The sequence below is a fragment of the Helianthus annuus genome, chromosome 9 (genome assembly GCF_002127325.2).
Source record: "Helianthus annuus cultivar XRQ/B chromosome 9, HanXRQr2.0-SUNRISE, whole genome shotgun sequence".
NCBI lineage: Eukaryota > Viridiplantae > Streptophyta > Magnoliopsida > Asterales > Asteraceae > Helianthus > Helianthus annuus.
The window spans coordinates 128,605,381-128,631,261 of NC_035441.2; the positions used below are offsets into that span (position 1 = coordinate 128,605,381).

Consider the following 25,881-nt stretch of genomic DNA (forward strand, 5'->3'; position numbering starts at 1 on the left):
TTTCAAACCCTTCACGTAAAATACATTCGGTATCTTTCGAGTTCGTTCTTTAATTGTGATAGATACTTCACCGCAACCGAGTATATCTCCGGTGCCTTCATTACTTGCATCCTTGATAATGCATCGGTCCATCTTAAACAAGACTGTATACCCTTTCTGTATAAGTTGCCCCAGGTTATGTTTCAAACCCTTCACGTAAAATACATTCGGTATCTTTCGAGTTCGTTCTTTAATTGTGATAGATACTTCACCGCAACCGAGTACTTCCAGCCGTTTATCATCACCGGTCCTCACTTCCTTCTTTAAGGATTCATCCAGTTTGACGAACAAATCCCTGTTTCCTGTCATGTGATTACTGCATCCGCTATCTAAATACCAACAGTCATCCTTGACTGTCTCTTCCATATTGAAAATCATGAACATCGTGTCATCTTGTTCGTTGTTTTCCTCGTCTTTGTGGATTAATACATTGTCAGACTTCTCGCTGTCATCCTTCCGTTGACAAAACTTGGCCATATGGCCTAATCTTTGACAATTATAACATCTATTGAGTTCATGTTTCGACCCCTGTTTTTACCGCGTCCCTTTCCTCCTACTTCGTTCCTTGGTTGGTTAAACCTATCTTGATTTGAGTTCTGCATTTGAAATGCATGTTCTATTGGAGTATCTTTATATCTTTTCAATCTCAGTTCATGAGATTGAAGAATTCCCATTAACTCTTCGGTCGAAACATCTTCTAAGTTCTTCGTTTCTTCCACAGTAATCACTACCGACTCGAAATTCCGAGTCAAACTTCGTAGAATCTTCTCTACGATTCGTTGTTCACTGATTTTTTCTTCATTCATTCGTAATAGGTTGACGATAAGGATTGTTCTATTGAAATAATCTTCAATAGATTCTCCTTCTTTCATTTTTAGTGCATCAAATTCACATCGAAGAGTTTGGAGTTTGATTGTTTTTACCCGGTTTTCTCCTCAATAAGATTTGTGCAGAATGCTCCATGCTTCTTTGATGATTTTGCAAGAGCAATCCTTTCGAATATAGTGTCATTTACTGATTGAAATAAGATGCGTAATGCCCGTTTGTCCTTCTTGACTGCATCTTTGTACGCTGCCGTCGCTTCCTCTGTAGGCTTTGTTCCCAGTTCTTGAATTCCTTCATCAACAACGCTCCATAATTCTTGCGATTCAAATAAAACTTTGATCTGAATGTGCCAGTGATAATAATTATGTCCAGTAAGTTTGGGAATCTGAGTTTGAATTCCTTGTGCCTGATTCATGTTTTGATCGAGATTTGTGATTTCGTGGATTGGATCGATGTGGCTCTGATACCACTTTGTTGGATTTCTGACTTAGGGTTTCGAAGAATGAAGATATGTGCTCATAAAATGAATTGATAAACCGAAAATGTTATGATACAAACATATATATACATGAATTAAAACCCGGCTGTAACCGCCATATACTAGCTTATGCTAAGATAAATAAATAGTAATAATGATAATAATCATACTAATAATATCATCTAGCTTATAATTATGCATCTAACAATATTTTGTAGTTTGACAAACACCCCTATCTTTAATAAATGAACAAATGGCATTGGTTGATTGTTGTTTAATGAAAACATATCTCATATGATGCTTAACTTTACTTATGAAGGGTCTACATATATGATTGGAAGGGCACTGACATCTGTTTTCTGGGGAGTGGTTGCGGATCGATATGGTCGAAAACCAGTTATTCTTTTGGGCACTTCATCAGTGTTCGTAACTATTTCAACAGTTATTATTATGCCATTATGCTTCACAAAATTCTTAACATCAGTTGTTCTTTTAAATCTTGTAATTTAATCTTCATCAGGGTTATTTTCAACACACTTTTCGGTTTTAGTGTCAACTATTGGATGGCTATTGTTACCAGGTTTCTTCTTGGCTTTTTAAATGGGCTACTTGGAACTGTAAAGGTAATTCTTTTCTTACATACCATCCTACAGCTATAAGTTGATGTTGTATATTCATTTAGCTTCTCTTTCTTTTATTATAATCAGGCATATGCGTCTGAACTTTTGCGTGAGGAACATCGAGCTTTAGCATTGTCATCTGTAAGCAACAATGATGCCCTTTTCTAGACTTTAATTTCCTATGACATCAGCTTGAAGTTGTTGCATTTTGATATAATCGTTATTGATTATTTTAATCCATTCATATTTTTCATAAAGTCTTCTGAAGGTTAAATATTTTTTGATAAACAATTTCATTGATCAACCCTATATTTATATCAATTATATCAATATATCTAAGTTTAGAGAAAATATCTACTTCCTATAGATAAATACAAAGGATCCTAAAGATATACAAATTCCTAAATTATATAGATCCTATTACACCCTCGCAGTCGATACAGGAGGAGGCTGAATGCTGAGACTGTAGCATTCAAAAAGAATTATGGGAAGGCCTTTTGTAAAAATGTCTACTACTTGGTAAAGAGAAGGAAGATGTAGAACCCGGACACCCCGCTGAACTTGTTCACGAACAAAATAAATGTCGAGTTCAATATGTTTCGCTGATGTTGTACCAGGTCGCCAGACAAGTAGGTGGCGCTGACATTGTCACAGTATATTGCACGAGAAAGGGGACGATGAAGCTCCAAAAGGAGATTATGTAGCCAACATATCTCCGCTGCGACATTTCCCACATCTCTATATTCATCTTCTGGATTAGAGCGAGAGATTGTCGACTAGCGCTTCGAAGAACAAGAAATCAAATTATCTCCAAGATGCACACAATAACCTGGTCCATCATCAAGTGTCAAGGAAACATGCCAATCAGCATCAGTGTAAGCTAGTAGAGATAAAACGGTAGCAGAGCCAAGATGTAAACCGTATACAATAGTGCCCCAAAGATACCGAATTATGCATTTTAGATCATTCCGGTGCTCTACTCTCGGTGAATGTATATGCATGCAAATTTGCTGAACTCAGTAGGATATGTTAGGACGGATGAAAGTTAGATACCGAAGTGCCCTGACCAAACTACGATATATCGTGGGTCATCAAATAAGGCACCGGTAGAACCACTCAACTTAGACTGAGTATCAACAAGAGTGAATACCGGGTTGCAAGAATCCATACCCATGCAATGTGTAATATCCTTCGTGTAAGCCTGTTGAGAAAAAAAATAGAGTCCCCTTTCCTCATGACAGAAGTACCCAAAACATAAGTCAACGAGCCGAGATCCTTCATAGCAAACTCACTGGCTAAGATGAACATAAGCCTTAGAGAATTGGTTGAAGTGGTGAGAATGATGCCATCCACAAAAATCAACAAATATGCAATACCAGTACCATGGTGATATGTAAATAAAGAATTATCACATCTACTTTGAATGAATCCCAAGCACGTGGTTCTTGTTTGAGGCCATATAAAGATTTCTTAAGGCGACGGAGGTGATCTGGATAATCCCAGTGTTGAAATCCCATGGGTTGGTACATATAAACTGTATTTTTCAAATTCCCATGGAGAAACACATTTGTGACATCAAGTTGATGAACCGGCCATGACCGAGACAAAGCCAATGTGAGAATAGTTCGAATCGTGGCCGATATTACTACCGGACTAAAAGTGTCACCATAATCGATACCAAACCGTTGTTTTCTGCCATCACAAACTAAACAAGCTTTATATCTTTCTAGACTCCCATCAGATATAAATTTTTGTTTGAAAAGCCACATACTACGTATAATGTTCATGTGTGGTAAACGAGGTACCAACTCCCTGATCTCATTTTTAATAAGTGCACTAGACTCATCGTGCATGACATTATACTAATCAGACATGGATAAGGCATGTTGAGGGTTTATATGTATGGGGATGAGGAAAGAAGCATGGATATTAAAAGGTTGTTTTGGTTTAGATATATCGTCCGTTGCATGAGTGCGAATGGTACGTGATGGGGGCGGTGGTTGAGTAGGGGGTGGGGTGGTTGTTAAGCAGGGAGTACCCCTTCTATGTCGCTAATCCATTGTTAACAAACGATCAGATCAACTTCACCATTATAGATCGGGGGTTTGCATGCCATAAATTTGTTATACGGACATGCTTTCGATTTACCCGTGTCTCTTTCTTTCATTTCATTCATCTTATCATCCATTACTGATAAGAGTGTGGTTTGTAGTCTATCGATAAACTGCGGTAGACTAGCTTCTAAAGCCTTTCGACTTCCTCGGAAATTGTAGCTTTCATCTCTTCAGTTAAAGTGAGATGCCGAATCACCTCCGGTTGCACCGGACATTTCTTAACTGAAATGTTCATAATAGTTAATCAATAACTATTCAATTCATTTCCATTTCGTTACATGGAAATTTATATCACACACACTTAGTCATAAGTGACGTGTTATTCTTTTTGGGTTTGGTCAAGTATATAACTTGCCTTACCTTTCTTAGTTAGTGTTTTTCCCCGGTTTGAGTGTATTTATACAATCATCCCATACACTTTTTACATCTTTTACTTCATTTAAATCTTTAAATCTAGACTTGTTTGTAATAAATTCTTACCGGATGTCTTGATCAAGCTTTGAACCGAACACACTTTGTCTTAACGAGGCTGTGATTACCAACTTGTAAGACCCTTAACACCTTTTAATATATCACATTTAAAATGCCATTATTTCAAAAACATCGATAAATCGACATTTTCATAGAGTTCCAAACCTTCAAAACTAAGTTTACAAAGATTTAGAACATCTTGTTTACTAGCACATACTTAACTAGCAAAACAATTGTACCATAATTACAAACATTTGATAAAAACTACACCAAGGTATTTAGTGACAAAAGTTATAGTTTTCATTTGCGAAAGCTTCTTTTGCGCTCATGTTCGGTTGTCTAATAATGCTTGATCGTCATTCGCAAGTTCATACCCATGACCTATAACCAAAATCATAAAATATTAGTTATGATAAGTTATAATATGCATTTACAAGTCCCTAAGCTGAACCAAATACACAACAACAATGTTGTAGCCATTTAGGCTTGTAGCGGGGCGCGACTGAGATGGGTCGAAGCCGTCGCGGGCCGCGAGCACCTTCGCGTGACGCGACGGTATGACCTGTTCTTGTCGCGTGATGTGACACCCTTGTTTTTACAGTGAGTTCTTATTAAAACCTGCATACTTTTCAGCCAAACTTACTTCTACGCAAATCATCATAACTTATTCGTTTTTTATCCGAATTAAGTCACGTTTCTTCCTACGTGATCGTAATTCGACCATCTACACTATGGAATCAAAATCCAATATTTACCAGAAAAATTTTCTTAAATATAAGCCTTCGGCTTATAAAAATTTCCAAGTTATTTTGACCCGCTTGTGTTTTAAGAACAATAACTTGGTTTTTAACCTCCAAAACTTCTATACGACTAACACATATAACATCTCCGAAACGTCATACATGCACTTTATGCGCCCTTATTTATATGGATATGTTTAGTCGACACGTTTAACTCTAACCAGTTAAACGAATTTAACACCAATCTTATATTAAATTTTCATGCATATTTTAGTCATACTCAATACTGAGTTTATGACTTATTTTCGACGTTACCCTTCCTCGACTAACGACCATAATATATATTAATTCAAAATCCGATATCATTTCGACGTCTTTATTCATGTAACCTTTCCGGTTTACATCAAGACATCTTATTGACCCGTTTAGTTTTCTTAGTGAAATCCATTGCTTCATTTCACCAAAGTTTCATTACTTTGGTTGTTTTGACCCGTTTGGTTTCATTAACGACATCCATCGCTTTATATTACCAAACAATCACCATTTGAGTCAAATTGACCCTTTTGACTATTATAGTGAAATCCATCACTTTTATTATCTAATCATAACTTTAAACTATTATTTAATTTGCTCGGTTTGTCTATACGGAATCCACCGTTTTGACATTCTCCGAACTTCATAACGATACATTTATCATTCAATGAAATTAGATGTAAATAAATAACAAATTCTAAGAAGCGTACAACCACATACCTTTTAAAGCTTTTCTTTCAAACGGTGATCCGATCCTCCTTGATTACTTGATGATCCTCCCAAATTGCCTATAGAATTCCATTCGGACATATCGCTTAGAACTCATATTTCAAGATTCAACACTCAATGCTTTTAACTAGTCAAATAAGTGATTCTTTCATATTTCTCACTTATTTCAAGTTCGTTCAAGCATTTTATCAAACATCTTGTGTGCAAAATCATTACAATAACATTACCATGTTCATAAGTAACTAGTTAACCATATCAAAGCATCCTTTTCATATTCATATGACAAGAATACCATGACCAACACTTGAACTTGCATCATAACAATCAAATAACATCAATTATCCTAATGATTCAAGTGTTTATCACAAAACCCATATGACCCAGATATGATAACTCGTCAATTCAATAAGTTATGACACAATTTCACCAAATTCTCATCTAGGGCTTGTTCCTAGACTTGTGATTATCTTAATTTAGTCATAATATCAATCAATCTTTCAAGAATTTTATTCATGAAAATTCATAACAAATCAAAATTTCACCAAAGTTCAAAATTCAGCATATCTTTTGATCTCCTAAGGTTGGTGATCATGATTTTAGCTTAGGATTGATTCCTAATCGAAATCCTTCTTTGATTTTGAAGTATTTGAGTGAATTTAGGGTTTGAAGTGAAGAACTCTCATTCTTGCCCTGTGTTTGATCGACCAGAGGGAAAACACACACAAAAAGTGTGTTTGAACTTATCATGTTTCAGTAAAACAACTTTCAAAATGTCTAAGTTAGTCCCTCTTGTTTGTAAGTTATGTAAAATGGTTAGAATCCTTTGATTCCCCATCTTTTTATAACAAGATTTTAACTAGGTTAGTTATTCCTAGTTTTAGTCTCGCTATTTTATTTTCAATATATATAATTTAATATTTTAGGGGGTGTTACAATTTGGGTCAGGTTAATGATAGGCTGAAAGAGGGGTGAAAGGGCTGTTTGGGTTGAGTGGATGGGCTAGTTTGAAGGAGGCGGGCTTGTAGGGGTGGAAGGTGAGTGGGTTGAGGTTTAAGGGGAAGGTGCTTGGGCTGAGGATTGAAGGGGATGGGCTGAGGGGTTGATAGTAGCAGTGGTCTAAGAGATATGTTCCTAAAGGTAACAATGTAAAGGGGTAGATAAGAATTCATAAGATTTGGGTTTAGTGGGTGATCAATTTGAGTATGGAAAAATAGATTCCTCGAAGTGGGCATGCTTAGAAATGATAAGTTTATTATTTTGAATGTGAGGCATTTGTACTCGTGCGGTTTGGTGGGTAACCGAGAAAGACACACGGTTGGGAACAATAGTCATAGTGGTCGAGGGAGCAAGAGGGTAGCACAGGATGCCAAATACACGAAGCTTATCATATACGGGGGAACGATTCTATAATAGTGAGGAGATGGTGAGTTTTGCTAGGTAAAATGTTAATTAGGTAGGTGGCAACATCAAAAGCGTGGTGCTAAAAGGTGTCTGGGAGAGATACTTGAGCCGAAAGGGTATGGATCATATTATTAATAGAACTTATTTTGCACTCCGCTTTGCCCATTTGGAAGGAGGTGTAGGGGCTCGAGAAATGAAATTGTATGTCGTTTTGGTGACAAAAATTATAGAAGTTATTATTAGCATATTCTTTTCCATTGTCACATTGAAACTATTTGATTTTACGTTCAAATTTAGTGTAAATAAGGTTATAAAATCGACTAAAAATGGAGTATACTTGTGAATTATTACTAATAGGGTATATCCACAGAAAATTAGAAAATTTATCAAGAAACACAATGTGATAACCGTGCCCACTGGTACTTAAAATCGGAGAGGTCCAAAGATCACTATGAATAATGTCAAACGACATAAATGTATGATTAATACAATAACAAGGATTTTCACACTTTTCCCCAAAACACAAGGTTGAAAAATAAACTTATTTAATTGACCATAATTAACAAAAGACAAAGATTTAAGGGACCGCAATAAGTTGTTGCCTAGGTGCCCAAGCCGTTAATGCCAACGGTCTTACGTTATGGTTGCAAAAGCTGAAGGAGAATTGCCTGGAAGTAGTGTGGTGAGGGGATAGAGGTTGACCGTGCTATTGTATGGTATGATAGGTGCCCGTGTCTTGAGGTCCTTCACAAGAAAACTGAAAGGGTCAAATTCAATTGAAATAAGTTATCGATTGTAAGACGACGCTTAGACAAAAGATTTTTTATTAATTTAGGTGCATATATGACATTGTTTAGTTTAAACATGGGAAGGGAGGAGGGAGGGTTTGGTTGCCTTGTCCAACAACCGGAATGGCGGTGCCAATACCGACAATAACGTATGTAGAAGTGCAACTATAAAAAGAAAATGAAGAGAAGTTACCTGTTTGGTTCATCATGTGTCCAGTGGCACCGGTATCCATGTACCCAAGTGGGTCTTGCTGGTTAAGAGACATGGTGTATAATGCTTGCTCAATGTATGTAGGAGTGTACCCGTTGCACTTGATTAGGTTGTGGTCCAAGTATACCAGGGCAGTGTTGGGCCGCAGGGTAGATGGGTACGGGTAAGGTGGACGGCCATCATGAGCTGCCAATTACAGGGAAACCCGTTGTGATACACAACCCAAGGAGGGGAAGGCTAGTTATTCGGGTAGTATGTGTTAGACTAGTGTGAGGTGTAGCCACGACTACCAGAGTCGCGCCCCCTACCCCGATCCCGGTCACTGCCGTGACTACGTGTACGATCAGAGGAAGGGTTGTGCGTGGACTAGTTGTCAGTGGAAGTGGAGGCTGGTGGGGCAGTGATGGAAGCTTGGGCCACAAAAGACACCTGATTTTTCTTACGGGTTTCTTCCATGATGAGGCGAGAGCGTGCCTCTTGAAACTCCGGTAGCAGTTCGCATTGCTGAAGAATAGTAGCAAACCTTCAAACTGCTCGTTTAGAACGGTTATTAATTGTAGGACCAACCTATGGTTGTCAACGTGTGCACTAACACTAGCAAGCTGATCGGCTAGGAGTTTTCCTTCTTGATAGTATGCAGTCATACCAAAAAAAATGTCAAGATGGAGATTGGAAAATTGTTACGCAAGGTACACAACCATAGTTTTTTGTTGTCCTGGAAAAGGTTTTCAAGTGTGGTCCAAGCCTCATAAGTTGTTGAAAAGGCTTGAGGATAGTATGCAGCAAGTCTGTAGAGATGGTGCCATAGATCCCTTGGAGGACTATGGCATCAATACGTTTCCAAGAGTCATCAGTTAAGGAGGTGTCCTTCTTGGAATCATGGGAAGAAGAGGCAGCGGGTGACGCAGGTTTGGGACCAAGGTGGTCAATGACTTGGAAAGCCGTGTACCGAACCTTGAATAATTCCAACCAAGATCCATAGTGCGTGGTCTCAACCTCAAGGGTTATGGGGATAAAGTTCTTAATATTAGATACTGTAACAACAGGTGAAGTTTGGAATCCATTAGCGTGAGAATAATGAGGGTGATTGGAGAAGAATCGTGATCGGAAAACAGGGCAGGGTTGATCGGATAGGAGGCTGAGGTCGAAGGGTGATCGAAAACAGGTTAGGACCGTAGGGGTCTTGATACCATGAAGGTTTAATATTTTCTGATAAACTATTTCATTGATCAATCCTATATTTATATCGATTACATCAATATCTCTAAGTTAGAGATAATATCTTCTTTCTATTGATAAGCCCACATGTAATGGGGCGCGAACAAGAAGATGGCGCCGGTATGGAGCCCCTCCCACCGCCCCCCCCAGCGCTATAATCAAAAAAAAAATACCGGCGTGAAGGACATAGCGGCGCGAGGAAGAAGGAGGAAGAAGGGGATTTGTTCTCCATTTTCCACTTTGGTCCCTGCATTTTACAATTTGGTCCCTGCATTAAAACACTTTGGTCCCCTGCATTTTACACCTTTGGTCCCTGCATTTTACACTTTGGTTATGATGAGGTAGGGCTTTATGACTACGGCCTCAAGCCCCATAAAGCCCCGGGGTGACGTGGCATGCCACATGGCGCATAACGCCCCTTTGGGGGCTTTATGACTACACATGGCCTACAAAGGATCCTAAAGACATACAAATTCCTAAATTATATAGATCTTATTATGTTCTTACCTGGAAATTTATAAATTGATTGATCTATTTCAGATTAGTACAGCATGGGGGATAGGACTGGTCATTGGTCCGGCTGTGGGAGGTTTTCTTGCACAGGTTTATATCTCCATTTGTGTCTTGATATGCAGTATGCGTCTTTTATACATCCAATCTTCAATTCACTACTTCATGAAGAAGGGTTGCAATCTTTTTTTTTTTTTTGGGTCAGAATCATGCATTTAATTTAAATGCTAAAAGGATCTTGCAACAAGCTCAAAGATTTTATATCATATATTAGAAATAAATTTGGGGATAATGCCTAGCGAGTGAGGCATTTAGAGTTTAGAATGACATAAGGCAGTTAAACTTTTATTCATCGTTCGTCACCTTTAAAATGATTGGTAAAACTTAACAATTAATCGTTCTATGAACAAGGGGTTTGCAAGATTTGGAGGCATCAAGCCCAAAATTATAATAAATTATTTGATAAGTGTTGTCTTACTTGAAAATGACTGATTAATGGTTGTTCTTAATAACAAACAAATTAGAACTTTCACCGGTGGGGTTATTTAAATGAAACATGCAATATGTAAGTTGAATAAAGTTATCACAAAATAATCACAACTTAAATTAGAATAAAAGAATGCATTCATAGTAAAACTAATTGGAAAAAAATTATCTTGCTACTTTATTTTGTCGAAATTCTGATGAACTTTCTTTTCTCTTTTACTCTTTCCTTGAATGTTTTGATATTAAGCCTGCAGAGAAATTTCCAAGTCTAGTATCTCCTGATTCTCTATTTGGGAGGTACTGTGAATCCTTTGTTAACTACTTTGCTTTTAGATAGCAATGATATTATTTGCAAATATTATTGTTGTTATAGTTATGCTGATTCAGTTTTGAGTGTGAAAAAATATGACTTGTAATGCAGATTTCCATACCTATTGCCTTGTCTTTGCATCTCCACTTTCGCACTTTTCGTGACCATTGTTGCAATTTGGCTTCCGGTATAGTTTTATGCATTTAACATTTCCTTGGTACTTACTTTGGTTATGCTAGTGCATATCTTCCATTGTTCTGTAGTGTTTTCATAATTTTACGAATGGCAAACAAAATAAAATATTATTGGAGTGCAACCTCTAGAAAAAAAAGTACATTGAGAGTGCATACCCTAATATGAATTTTAGTTCCATATTGCCCCTTAAGAATTTGGTATCACATACCATGTTAGAAGCAAACCAAAGTTTAATTTAAATTGCCTCTCTTTATTTTTGTGTACATCTTGTTTTGATTTCATATTATGCAATTGATGTATTTTAAAATTTCAGGAAACATTGCACATTCATAAAAATAATGAGTTGGAGTCTGCTTCCAATGTACCTGATGTTGAGGAAAAGACAGTTGAGAAAAAAGATTCTACTTTATTGAGCCTTCTCAAGAACTGGCCATTAATGTCTTCTATCATTGTCTACTGTGTTTTCTCTCTTCAAAACATGGCTTACAATGAGGTATTTTTTTTAAATATAAATTTTAATTGCAATTCAACAGTTGCAAACAAATCCTTTGCATAAATGAACAATTTATGCAAAAAAAAAAAAAGCAATGGTTTTAATTCGTGAAATCAAACCGTGATATTTTGTTATTCAATCATAATTGCTGATTACAATAGTTTATATAGATGACTAAATTACATTCTAATACCCTCTATTATAAACTAATTATATATCTAGACCACTAGTCTAATATTCCCCCGCAAGTTGAGGGCGGGGAATGACCTGCAACTTGGACCGTAGTAATAGAAACCTCTGAGAAGATAAAGGCTTGGTAAAGACGTCAGCAATTTGATCATTAGTTGCAATGAACTTGACATTTAATTTCCCTTGAGCAACTTGTTCACGGACAAAATGAAAATCAACTTCAACATGTTTAGTACGTGCGTGGAATACCAGAGTAGCAAAAAGATAGGTTGCACCAAGATTGTCACACCAAAGTGTAGCAAAAAGATAGGTTGCACCAAGATTGTCACACCAAAGTATAGGCGACCGATTCACTATTCCAACCTCTTGAAGAATAGATTTCAACCGTATTAGTTCTACAACAGTATCAGCAATTGCTTTGTATTCTGACTCCGTGGAAGATCGAGATACAGTCTGTTGTTTCCGTGCAGTCCATGAAATAAGATTAGATCCCAAGTATACAGCAAATCCCCCGTGGATCTACGATCGTCAGGGCAACCAGCCCAATCTGAATCTGAGTAAGTCTGTATATCTTGATGCTAATAGGAGTTAGAAAAAGCATGTAGTCTAGTGCTAGAGTCGTGACGGAAAAGTAAGCCAAGTTGAGCCGTGCCACGAAGATATCGCAAGATATGTTTAACCGCAGCCCAGTGATTTTCGATCGGTGCATGCATGAATTGACACACTTTATTAACCGCAAAGGCAATGTCTGGGCGAGATGAAGTAGCATATTGAAGTGCACCAACAACCTGAACCCGACGATACCGTGATGGATCATTAAAAAGAGGATTATCGTCAGGGAGTAAAACATGAGAGGTAGCCATAGGAGTGGCGACTGGTTCGCATTGAGAAAGGCCAGCTCAATGTATGACATCCAAAATATATTTTCGTTGCGAAAGAATCAAGTTGTCATTATGATTTACCACTTCAATACCCAAGAAATAATGCAGCTTGCCAAGATCTTTAACTGCAAATAATGAACTAAGCCGATTGATGATATTGGTAACAGCTTGTGGTTGATTACCATTGATGATGATATCATCAACATACACAAGAATATACACAATAGTGCCACGCCTGTTGAGAATAAATAACGACAGATCAGTTTTAGACCCGGAAAAACTAAGTTGTTGAAGTGCCATAGACAACCGAGTAAACCACGCCAGGGGAGCTTGTTTGAGCCCATATAAAGACTTGTGAAGACGACACACATAATCAGGTTTGGTAGAATCAACAAAGCCATGAGGCTGTTTCATGTAAACAGTTTCTTGAAGATCACCATGCAAATATGCATTCTGAACATTTAGTTGACGAAGTGACCAGTTGTTAGTGATAGCTAGAGACAATACGGTACGAATAGTAGCCGGTTTAACAACTGGACTAAATGTCTCATGATAATCAACTCCTGCCTGTTGATGAAAACCCTTTGCAACAAGTAGCGCTTTATACCTGCTTATTTTTCCAGTTGGGTCTGTTTTCAACCTGTAGACCCACTTACAATCAACCACATTAGCATTTTTAACAGGAGGAACCAATGACCAATTACCATTTTTATGAAGTGCCTCCAACTCTTCAGCCATGGCATGACGCAACTCCTTAGAGGCATTGGCAACGGTAAAGGAAGTAGGTTTAACAGGTAGGTTGGGTGAATTGGTAGCCATATATGCAGTGGGATTATAGCGGTTTGTTGGTTTCAGATTAGGCCTAAGGTGTGTTGGACGAGGTCTTGGGGCAGGATTGGGAGGAGTTTCGGCTGAGGTGGTGGCTGGGTTGGTTTCGGTGTGGGTGGTTTGGGTAGTACCAGTTTGAGTGGTTTCGGTTTGGGTGGTATCGGCTACCGAGGTGGTTGCGTTTGGTGTAGTGACGGTTGGGGCAGAAGTGTTTAGAGTAGATTCTGGTAGGTCAGGTTCAATAAGATAAATGGAGACGTTAGGGTTGTCAGGTTCGGGTGGGTTAGAGTTTATAGGTGAGGCATGATAAGGGAAAACATGTTCATTGAAACGAACATGTCGGGCAATATAAACTCTTTCAGTTGTGACATCAAGGCACCGATAACCATAGTGAACAGGACTGTAGCCAAGAAAGATACACGGAGTAGATCAGAATTCAATTTTGTGATTATTGTAAGGACGAAGGTGGGGAAAACAATGACATCCAAAAACCCAAAGAAAGGAGTAATCTGGTTGACGTTTGAAAATATGTTCAAAGGGTGATTTGTTGGCGGAGACTCGGGATGGAAGACGATTTATGAGATAAACAGTTGTTTCGAATGCAAAATGCCAAAAACGTCGAGGAAGATGAGATTGAGCAAGAAGAGCAAGGCCGGTTCAACAACATGATGATGACGACGCTCAACAGTGCTATTTTGTTCACTGGTGTGAGGACAAGAGCGTCGATGAACTATACCAAGATTGTGACAAAACAAAGCAATGGTGCGAAACTCCCCTCCCCAATCAGACCGAATACTTTTTAATTTAGTGTTAAATTGCCTTTCTACCATTTTAATAAAATATATTAAGTAATGATAAGCATCAGATTTACGAGCTAATGGGTAGAACCACATATATTTCGAATGATGATCAACACATAATAAAAATATCAATAACCATCAAATGATAAAGTGGGAGTTGGACCCCAAACATCACAATAAACTAAGTCCAAAATACTAGCACTATGAAAATTGGAGTTTGACAATGATAATTTTGAAGACTTGCCCATTTGACAAGAAGTACATAACGAAGACAAAAACTTGTCTAAAATAGGTAAATGAAAATGCGAAACAATAGAACGAAAAACTTGAGCATGAGGATGTCCAATTTGTTGATGCCAAATGGTGGACGATGCTTTGAAAGCAGTAAAGGCGACTTTAGGAAGAGACTTGAGCTAAGGAAGGCAAAGGGAGTACAATCCATGTTCACTTGGACCCGTTAGGAGGATGGTGCGTGTAGACTCGTCCTTCACAACAAAATAAGAAGCATGAAACTCAAAGAAAACGTTATTATCAACGCAAAACTTTTGAACAGATAAAAGATTTCTTTTAAGTTGAGGAACATGAAGGATATTAGAAAGTGTGAGGGTTTTATTTGGGGAATAAATTTTTGTCGAACCAATGTTTAAAATGGGTAAGGGTTGACCGTTACCAACAAAGAGAGAATCATTACCATAGTAGGCCTTAGAGTTGTCAAGGCTCTCAAAATCTGTAGCAGCATGATCATTAGCTCTAGTGTCAGAAGATAGTTAAAGCTCAGATGTGAACCAGCTTCAGAATGAGTAGCATAATTGGCTTAATACTGGGTGCGTGGTTGAGAAGATTGATTTGGGCATTGAGATGGTAGATGACCAATCCCGCAACGGTTACAGTGACCATACACGGTGTTTTGAGTAGATGCCCAAGAGAACTAACGTGAACTACCAGTTTCACAGTTGCAAGTAGTGTTGTTGTTGCGATAATTACCCCTGTAGGAACCCCTTGAATTTCCATGACCTCCTCGGTTATTGTTTGAGGACTGAGGAGCATAGTAGGCATGCGGCGGTTGTGGTGAGGTAGAGGCAGCAGTCGGGTTTAGTTGGTTGCCAAGTTGTGTAGCCATGAGTTGTAGGTTACTGATTTGTGTCTGAATGGATTGTAAATTCAGTTGTGGTTGTTGGGATGGGGCCGCGGCCATAAGAGCCTGTGGGTTGGTCGGTTGTGTTGGTAAAAGTTTAGTAATCATATAATCATGGTCACTAATAAGACCATGAAGCTCATTGAAAGTGACCAATGGAGTACGGGTTAAAAGGTTTGGCTTGAGACCATAATATTCCTCACGAAGACCGGTAACCGTAAGCATGACAAGATCCTTATCCTTCATTGGTTCACCTATGTTTGCTAGAGCGGTTGCATATTCCTAAGCACGGCTTAAATATTCTGCAGGTTTTTCATCACTTTTCGTAGTTATTCGAAGAAGCTTACTTTTGTGGGTGAACTCATGAGATGAGGAAACCGGCGCATAGGCATGTTCAAGAGACAACCATATCTTACAAGAGGTCTGCCCTTGGACATGCTGAAACGATTCCTCAGAGACGGTAGATGTGATCAGTAAGCGTACATGAGCATCATTCTTCACCCATGGACTATAACTTGGATTGTAGGTGCTAGTGGTCCCTGTGGTGACTTTAGAAGGTGGATAGGGTATCGTTCCATTTACATAACCGAAGAGGTTATGAGAAATTAGAAATGGTTCAAGCATTTGCTTCCAATATCCATAATTTGTAGGTTTAAGAGAGAACGCAAACTTGTGAGATTGATGGGTTGCTTTTTCTTGATTAGTAAATAAAGTGATGGCAACCATTAGTTACCTGATTGAGTAGTAGGGTTAGTTACCTGAAGAGTTGATTGTTGCTGTTATAGATTGTTGACAGAAAAGAAAATAATATACTGCGATTGTCTGATGTATTGTCACAGCCCCGACCCCACCCTGGGAGCGGGAGCCGCGAGTCAGTCAGATGGTATTGGTGTTTATTAAATATGCAGCGGAAAATTTTCATTAGGACCGTAGTTAAGAAATATTGATCAGAGTTCAAAACACCATATTTTGTAATAAACAAGTGGGATAAAACTCAAGTTTCATTTGCAATACATTTATAGGGATAAACCCCAATTATTGAAAATAAAGTCTCCTTTTTATTTAGGTAACTTTTATAGCCACTTTTATAAGCCTTCAGTGCTCACCAGCTGGCTTCTATTAGTTTCACATTAAGTTACCTGAAACGCGTTTTAAAAATATTTTTATCAGCAAGAAATACTGGTGAGTGCATCTCAGTTTAATCAAAACAGATTTTATAACTTTACAGTATTGAGAGCGATTACAATGTTTATATCTACACAGTTACACTGATTCAGTACTGTCAATCCTGACTTGTGGTTCATGTTACTCATGGGCTAACTCTTTGTCCAATAGTAACGGATTTCAAATAATGTATACAAGACCCCAACATACCGGCAGTAATTGTAGAATAGATAGACTCAATCACTGTTAAGTATAATTGAAAACATTTGAGGTTTTGGTAAAAAGGTGACAAAAAGTAAGATGTACTCACATTGTTACTTAGGTGATATAATTGTAGTTTCCTGTTGATTCTCCTGGTTATTATCGATTAAAATTAAACAATGCAAACGTGTTAGTAAAATAACCCAAATCACATTAACCGTACAACTCGAGACAGAACTCCAATGACTGAGTCAGACAGAGCCTTGACATGCATTACGGAGTCCTAGATCAATCGGGTGTAACACGAAACAGAACTCCAACGACTGAGTCAGGCAGAGCCTTGACATGCGTTACAGAGCCCTAGAACGACCGTGTAAGGTAACAAATACGTGATCGAGGGTTATAATACTTACAAGGAGGCAGAGCTTCGCTTTTTAGGGGGTATTTGGCTTTAGCCTTCAGAAAATGAGAGAGAATCGGAGAAAATGAACGAGAAACAAATGAGTTGATCGATCCCTTTAATAGGGTGGAACAGGGGCGGCTTGCGCCCCGCGACACACTCACCTTCTTTTCTCGCGGCCCGCGAGGGACTAGGTTAGGGCATAGGGTTGGTAAGTCACGGTATGTAGCCTCGACGCGTGTCCGACACGTGGCAGTCAGGGTGTCCGGCAAGTAAAGGGGCTTCGCGCCCCGCGAAACCTTCGGCTAACTGGGTCGCGGCCCGCGAGCAACTCAGGTTTTTTGTTTTAGTTGATTTTTATTAATATAAAGGTTATACGAGTTCGTTTATTGCATACAGGGTGTATTTAGGAGCGTTTAGGGGTCATTTTCGAGGGTTGTTATATGTATTTTCTAGAAGGTCGAAGAACTGATGTCTTCTAGAGCGTAGGGTTTTATTTTGGCGGGGGTTTTGGAGGCAGTAGGGTTAGCTCGAGAATGTTAAGGCCGAGATTTTGGAGAGGGGTTTGATTAGGCTCTGATACCAAATCAAACCGTGATATTTTGTTATTCAATCATAATTGCTGATTACAATAGTTTATATAGATGACTAAATTACATTCTAATACCTCTATTATAAACTAATTATATATCTAGACCACTAGTCTAATACGTGACAAATAGTCAACTACCATGGCTTAGGAAGTCAAACCACTCCGAAAACTAAGAACTCATTGCAAGTGTCTGAATACTAGAAATCATACATCTTATCATGCTTTTAGAACTCTGATTCTACTATACCTTCACATAGATTCAACCATCATAACTTCTGAAACAGTGTTGATTTTAATCATTCATAGATTTTCTCATTATGGGCCGTTAGCCCGAGGAGTTTAGGGGGACTTAGTTATACTACTGAGGATGTTGGCACAGTCCTATCTATCACAGGTGAGAGTACTTTTTATTTGATTCTATTTTTAGCATTGAATCAAAATTTAGTATTGTTAATCTAGTCTTGTTAATCACCAATTTGTGTTGTAGGGGTGGGCCTTCTCGTTTTCCAAACCGCATTGTATCCAATTGCAGAGAGGACATTTGGACCCATAATGGTAGCTCGCATCTCAGGGGTAACTGGGTAAGCAATCTTCCTTTTGACTTTGGAAGTCAAACTTGTGTTTAACAAAATTGTAACATTTGTTTTCTGCATTATAATGCGGATTCTTCTTGGTCTAAGATAGTGTTGTCTTTTAATTTCATAATATATCTCTGCAAAGCAGAATAAATATAATCATATCAATGATATTCTGGATTTCATCTTAAGTATTAGATAATTTGGTTGCTTCAAAGGTAAACACACCTATTTCTTGTGTAGGTTATGTCTATACCCCTACTCTCAAGTTATCCTTACATAGCAATGTTATCTGGTTCCATGCTCTTCTTCACACTAAATTGTGCATCGATTGTGAAGAACGTTTTATCAGTAAGTTTTAAACGGAATAATTTTTACTTTATGTGATTTACTTCATTAACTGCTGTGTATCACTTAATTTAAATTATGAATGCACTTTAGGGGGTAGCGGCGCAGCTTGTTGCTCGGTTACCTGCGATATTGATGTAACTCGGCCAGTTGTTTATATATAAATAAAAATTTGCTCAAAAAAAAAAATCTAAAAAAGAGCGGTGACATAAATGGAATTAAAAAAAAAAAATATGCCAGATTGAGCTAGATTTATTGAAAACGGGTCAAATTTTGTAATACATGAAATTTTTGTAAAAGAGAAATGGGTCAGAGAGTTAAAAGTAGTCCAATGTAGCTCAAAGTGTTCTTGACCGCGTAAGTTTTGATTTATAGAAAAAAATTGGATCATAAATTTTTCAAACATTTTTGCAATTATATTCAATATATGTTTATGGAATTCATAAAACGAATAAAAACTTTTGTGCAGTTCTATGGAACCATTTTAAGCTTCCTAATTTAGTATCTTGTTCTATTCAGGCGTCCATCATAACTGGGACCTTCATGCTGCAAAATAAAGCTGTGGTAATGTTCATAGTTTACCATTTTTTAATTTTGTCTTTTAAAGTGTTAAGAGCCTTACTTAGCTACATTGAAACAAATGTACATGGATACCAGGATCAACACCAAAGAGGCATGGCCAATGGTATTGCCATGACTTTGCAGTCAGCATTTCAAGCAATTGGTCCGGCATGTGGCGGAGCACTGTGAGTACTCTTTATTTATTTTTGCAATTTGAGGGTCACATGGTGTTACATCATGTCATGTCTTTTTCTGTAGTTTGTCATGGACTCAAAAGAGACAACATGCAGCATTTCTTCCTGGTACATGCTTTCACTGTGTTTCATTTATACACAATGAGTTGTTTGGGGTTCTTTTGTTTCCAGTTGGTGAAAATTGTTTAACCTAAAAGATTAACTAAAAAGGAACCGGCTTAGACGGGTTGAAAGTCATCCAAAACATATTCGAATAGAACCAAACCTTTGAAATCTTTTTATTAATAAACGCTTAGATTATATTGGAAAAGTGTTCCGGTTTTTTTAAATGAACCTTTTAAACCGACCCACATTAAAGTTACCCGATTAAACCTGCTTGAAACACTGTGGGACCACCTGGTGAATGACCGACAAGGGAAATTGGATTTTAGTAATCCCACCTAGAGGTGGTTAGCCAATATTAGACCCACTTTTGAGTTTTGAATAGTCACTGACAGTCTCACCTTTTAAATAATTTTGTCTCACTGCACCTTAGTTAAAAGAATTTAATGGCTATGTTAAGAAAAAAAACTTAACTCCGTTAAGTTTTTTTCGAATTTCAAGAATTTTAAACTGATGTTCTAGGGCTTTTGATTAGAATGAGGATACAAGTCGATTTATGTAAAACTTACTTCGAAACGGTGCTTCAAACGACTTGATTTTTGTTAATTGGAAGTTTAAGCATCCAAATTGAAGCACTGTTTTCATCATTTGAAGCACCATTTTGAGGTAAGTTTTACATCAGTCGACTCGACTCGTATACTCATTATGATCAAAAAGCCTAAAATATCAGCTTGAAATTAACTTAACGGAGTGAAATTTTTTAACGGAGGTGCACTGAGAAAAAATATATTTAAAAGGTGGGATTGTCAGTAACAATATTCAAACGTGGGTCTAATATTGGTCAACCACCTCTAGGTAGGATTATTATAATCCAATTTCCTTATGTTTTAATTTGCAAATCACTAATATTACTTCATTCTTATCTTACTGCATCTTGTAAAGTTTATTAGATTTACTGGTTTATTTAACTACAGGCGACCAACTGATATTTTTTTATCTTAAATGCGATCGGGGGAGTTGGAGTTCTGCTGACATTCAAACCATTTTTGACTACAAACCATTATTAGTTGCGAGCACCTGAAATGAAAACTTGAACCCTCAATTCCTACGCACCTTTAAGATCCTGTGTACCATAACTCTAGTCGGGCGGTCGGTTGTTCAAATGATTTAAGTAACAATTCACACATGGATATTGTAAACTGGTTTGAATTAAATCTGTCACTTATAACAGAGGGGAACCCTTAATATATACAGGAAAGAAACCTAAAAAACCTAGTTTTGGTTATATACAACTAAACCTTAATTATACAATACTAATATCCTATTTAAAAGACATTCAAGAACATCGATATTAGTCGTCGTTGTAACCGTGAAATAGACTGAGTTTTCTTGTTTCCGTTCATAATACCCATTTAAGCACATTTACAATCAACGTAAGCCGCCTTGTAAGGTTAATTAGAGAGACCAAACCTTAAGGTTGTCATTCTCACTACAAGGAAAAAAAACCTTATAGAGAGGACATTTTTTCAGCCTATAGAGAGGACATGTTGTTTCTATAGGCCTTTTTCACCTATAGAGACGACATATCGTCTCTATAAAATTTGTCTTTACAGCCTCATCTACAAGAGTCGTCTCTATAGGTGTCGTTGCTATAGATTAGTTTTTAGAGACATGTCGTCCCAACAAGTTTGTGCAAAAAAAAAATTACAAATCAAACTTAATATTTACTAAATAAAAGAAATATTTACTAAATAAAAGAAATGTTTATTTGTAATATTTTTTTAACCCTATAGAGACGATATGTCGTCTCTATAGGTTCTCTTTAAAAATTAAAAAAAAAACATTTAAGCTCTATAGAGACGACAAGTCGTCTCTATAGGTTTTTCTTTATAAAAAAAATTAAAAATATTTTCACCTATAGAGACGACTTATCCTTTCTATAGGTTTTTCTTTATCAAAAAAAAGCAGATTTTCACCTATAGAGACAACTTATTGTCTCTATAGGATTTTAGTATAGATAAAATAATTTTACCTTTTTCACCAATAGAAACGACTTGTCGTTTCTTTAAAATTTGCTTTTAAATAAAACAATTTAATCATTTCATCTATAAAGAGGACTTTTCGTTTCTATAGGATATTCTTTGAAAAAAATGTCAAATATTGTTTTTAGCTATAGAGACGACATGTCCTCTCTAAAAGTCTGAAAAAATAAAAAAATAAAATATTAAAAATTTTGTTTTTCCAGGTTTTTAAACAAAAAAAAATACCAATAATTAAACAAATTTAAATCTGTTAACACATGTTAAACAAAACTACACAACTAAATATCATAGATTAAACATGCATTACAAAACAAAGTAATCTAAATCATATACCAACATAACACAAACTAAACTAAGTAGCTAACCATCATTTTCATCATCACCACTACCATCACGACTGCCACTACCATCACGACTACCACTACTATCACCCCTATAATCACGCCTACCACTACTATCACCACGATTACCAGGTAGAAATCGAAATTGTCTATTTATAACTTGCTCCTTTCGTTTAAAAGTACTTGCAATTTTTTCCAATTGTTGGTTAAATTGTTGCCGCGTTTTTTCTTGCAATTGTTCCAATTGTTGGTTAACTTGTCTTTAAACTTGTTCTTCAACTCTTCTATGAAACTCTTGTTCATTTCTTTGTACTTGTTCTTCCACTCGTTTTGCAATATTTTCTTCAATTACATTACCAACATTTTGTTGCCAATATTCTCGTGGGGTGAGTTGTCTACCCGAGGACACCTCCTGGGTCGGCTTTCTCACCACATGTCCAACACCTTTTATATGACCACGCCTTTCCCCTAGAGCGTTTTTCATACATTCAGTTTGATCATTTGGTGATAAATCACCAACATCACGTTCTATCCTTCGAGCTTCTGCTAGAATCTTTTCCTGCATAAACAATATATAGAATAAACCTACGTCAATTTTTTACTAAATTTCGGCAGCATTACCACTATAAAATGAATAACCAACCTGTTGAACTATAAATACTAAGCAATAATAATTCGCAAATTTCAACAAATCGCCCTTACTAGCAACAAACCGCACAACTAAAAATTTATATTAATTGTAGACCTGGCAAATGGGTCGGGTCGGGTCGGGTCATGGGTCAAAACGGATTCGGGTCAAAACGGATTCGAGTCAAAACGGGTCAACTAAAAAAGGGTTGTTTTAGTTCGGGTCGAAACAGGTTTGGGTCGGAACGGGTTTGGGTCAGAACGGGTTTCGGGTCGAAACGTGTCCGGGTCAGAACTGGTTTGACTGCAAATTTGGCACTTTGATTCTAGAATTGCAGCATTTAGATACCCAATTACACAAAAAAACATCAGATGCACATGGCACTTTGAAAAAAAAAACATCAGATGCACAAGGGACTTGAATAAAAACATCAGATGCATATATCTTGAAGTATTATTACGCTGTTGATAATTTGATAGAAGTGATGAAGCTGTGTATTGTTACGCTGTTGATTTTTCGGATTCGCTCTATTCGCATCTTCGTAACAAGGCAGCTGCATCTCAGCAAGTTGTTACGAAGATGCGAATAGAGCGAATCCGAAAAATCAACAGCGTAACAATACACAGCTTCATCACTTCTATCAAATTATCACCTAAAAGTTAGCATCTAGTGCAAAATCATGTAATCATCCAATAAATTTAACATATTAGCATAGAAAAATCACTAAAACAGTAAACGTAATCAGACTAGATGCTATACATGAAGTGTGCATATCTACACGAACTATAAGCAAGTTTTCGATCAAAAACACTTGAAAACATACATATTTCAACATGAAGAACGAGTTGAATCGATTAAAATGCAGGAAAATTAGGTCAGAAAATCTGATGCATATAAGAAGAAAAAATATACCTGATTTATTGCACAAATAGTCCTTAAAATAGAAAAAGACAACTTTACCCTTGTGTGCAATGCAAATGACTGAAATTAACATAAAATTTTAACTAAGTTAGAGCTACTAATGCATTTTTCGTTGAAGTTTTTTTTGCTTACATGGTCCAATGATGCGGTCTCGTTTACCCATCCCGTGTCTTCTTTCCAATGCAATGATTTAAAACCTTCAACAGGATTCATGTGCCCGGGCAGCTGTAAACATCAAACATACTATTAATACGATTTCAATATGACACTTAATACATATTTGGATACAACTTACCCGCATGTGTCGTTTTTGCGCATATGACTGAGTTCCATGATAACTTGTATAGCGCAATTTTGTTCTATTTTGTCTGTTTTTTACACATTGGTTTATATATCCCGGATCTTGGTACAACCGATCAATAATCTCAATCCACCTTTCTGGTTCAGATGCAAAGTCGTCCAGCGGATTATTCTTTGCAGTTTCAACATTTTCATATGTATCATAATGTGACTTATATTTCGATTTCCGCGCCTTGTAGCTTCTTTGACACTCGGCCTGAATTCCGAGTTGTACACCTGGCCACTCACTTGTGTCTTCAAACGAAACAAGATCAAAATATTGCTGCAAAAAATAGTAATTAGAAAACATATAAAAATTAAGAATCTGAATTAAAATAACTATTAGATTGTAAACTTACATAAATTGTGGTATATATATCTCTCTTTGTTTCATCTGGAACACGCTGCCAAGTATGGTGATAAAAAGGAGCAACCCTTGCAACTTCATTCGATATCATCCGTATAATATCCTGGGCATTAACTCCAACAAATTTATACTGACCCCCCCTTATACTAATCTCAACGGGTAGTGGCTGATTTTTGTTGTTTCTAAATTTAATATATAATTTTTTGTTGTTCGCCTTTCCACATGTTTTCTTAGGTTGTGCTACATTGACAAATAAAACAACAAAGTTAGTAAATTAATTTAGGTACGTTACTGATACATTACATACTTACCTATTTGAAATATTCCTATCACTAAAACCTAAGTCAAAGTAAAATCAAAATTGAAACAGAATCTATGTCAATGTTCAATTATACTAATTTCTTTTGTTTTTTAGTTTTATCAGCGCCGGCTAAGGCCAAGTGCAGAATAGGCCTGTACACAGGGCCCAAACCAGTATAGGGCCAAAAAAACTAGCTTGGAAGTCCATTTAATAAAAACAAGAACCGTATCAATACCTATAATTATAGTAAAGGTTCGAACAATTAACTTACAAGACTCGCAACCCGTCCGGATCCGTTTTGAATTTCGCTTAGGAGGTTCGTTCCCACCGTCCCCCCATGTGATCGTGCAACATCGACCATTCCTTCAAAAAAACGAACAAGGTACAGTAGCTAAACAATAAACATAAATGATGTTTTTTTTTTGAATTAAGATCGCTATTAAAAAAATCTGAATGAACTAATATCATTTTGAAACCTAAGATGCAAAGATAGCCTACAAGGTGATGTTTGTAATATATATTTTCTTCGTTTTGGTAATATGTTATTGATATATCATTATCAATACTATCTTTTGTTGGTAATACGAAAAATTATATGCCATTGAGTGTTTTCAATACACCTTATTTTGTTTAAAGATCCTTGACCATAAACCGTTTATGTTTCAGTTTGAAACTAGCTGCTGATCAGTGTTGGAAACAACTGAGCACAACTGGAGGGTTAAACAACTAATGAGCCACACACAAACATACATACATACACACACATGTACGTACATACATACACACGTACAATCATATATACACACACACTACACATACACACCCACATGATACACACACATACATACAAACACATACACACGCATACATACACTAACACACACATACACATATATACGAACACATAACATATACACATATCAATAGGAAGACGAGCGTTCATCGAATTCAGATTGCTCGTTTAATGGAATTAAATATCTTATTATGTTTGATATTACGTGTTTTTTATATTTTAGTATGTAGCTCTTTTCAAGTTTATGTATTTTATTTAAAATTATATTTATGTAGTATTCATAAATATAATAAGATATATATATATATATATATATATATATATATATAAAAGTTCAAATACATCTAATAAACCAAATAAAATTAATTTTATTATAGAACCTAATTGTTTATTACTTAATAAAATGATAATTATATAATTGAATATTATTTTTTTGGTAAAAATCATGAATAAAATAAGAAATAGTGAATTTGGCTTATAGGGACGACATGTCGTCTCTATAGGTGAATATTTTTTTT

At 36.7% G+C, this 25,881-nt stretch overlaps 2 protein-coding genes across 6 annotated transcripts in view; one reads left to right on the plus strand and one right to left on the minus strand.

Moving 5' to 3' along the window:
* The window catches only part of LOC110937109 (protein ZINC INDUCED FACILITATOR-LIKE 1), a 33,363-nt gene extending 7,760 nt beyond the window's left edge, over positions 1–25,603 (plus strand). Inside the window, exons 4-17 of one of the 5 annotated variants that reach the window (XR_004867215.1) lie at positions 1,662–1,764; positions 1,863–1,965; positions 2,050–2,103; positions 10,208–10,270; positions 10,911–10,960; positions 11,085–11,160; positions 11,482–11,661; positions 18,158–18,245; positions 18,339–18,432; positions 18,670–18,777; positions 19,294–19,338; positions 19,432–19,520; positions 19,594–19,637; positions 20,606–21,289. Coding sequence is in view for 4 of the 5 variants with exons in the window: in XM_022179519.2 (XP_022035211.1) it covers positions 1,662–1,764; positions 1,863–1,965; positions 2,050–2,103; positions 10,208–10,270; positions 10,911–10,960; positions 11,085–11,160; positions 11,482–11,661; positions 18,158–18,245; positions 18,339–18,424; positions 18,670–18,777; positions 19,294–19,338; positions 19,432–19,520; positions 19,594–19,637; positions 20,606–20,712 (1,196 nt within the window). In the remaining variant the exon portion in view is untranslated. Of the gene's footprint in view, positions 1–1,661; positions 1,765–1,862; positions 1,966–2,049; positions 2,104–10,207; positions 10,271–10,910; positions 10,961–11,084; positions 11,161–11,481; positions 11,662–18,157; positions 18,246–18,338; positions 18,433–18,669; positions 18,778–19,293; positions 19,339–19,431; positions 19,521–19,593; positions 19,638–20,605; positions 21,292–25,236 lie in introns of those variants that run through there. The other 4 variants (XM_035977582.1, XM_022179519.2, XM_022179520.2 and 1 more) reach the window with 4 other exon arrangements.
* Positions 22,264–24,538, minus strand: LOC110934980. The gene is made up of 4 exons (XM_022177639.2): positions 24,262–24,538; positions 23,859–24,185; positions 23,696–23,788; positions 22,264–22,573 (listed from the first exon to the last, which is right to left on the minus strand). Exons 1-4 carry the CDS (start codon positions 24,358–24,360, stop codon positions 22,277–22,279), a joined length of 816 nt encoding a protein of 271 aa, XP_022033331.1. The 5' UTR covers positions 24,361–24,538; the 3' UTR covers positions 22,264–22,276.
* Positions 25,604–25,881: the final 278 nt, after the last annotated feature.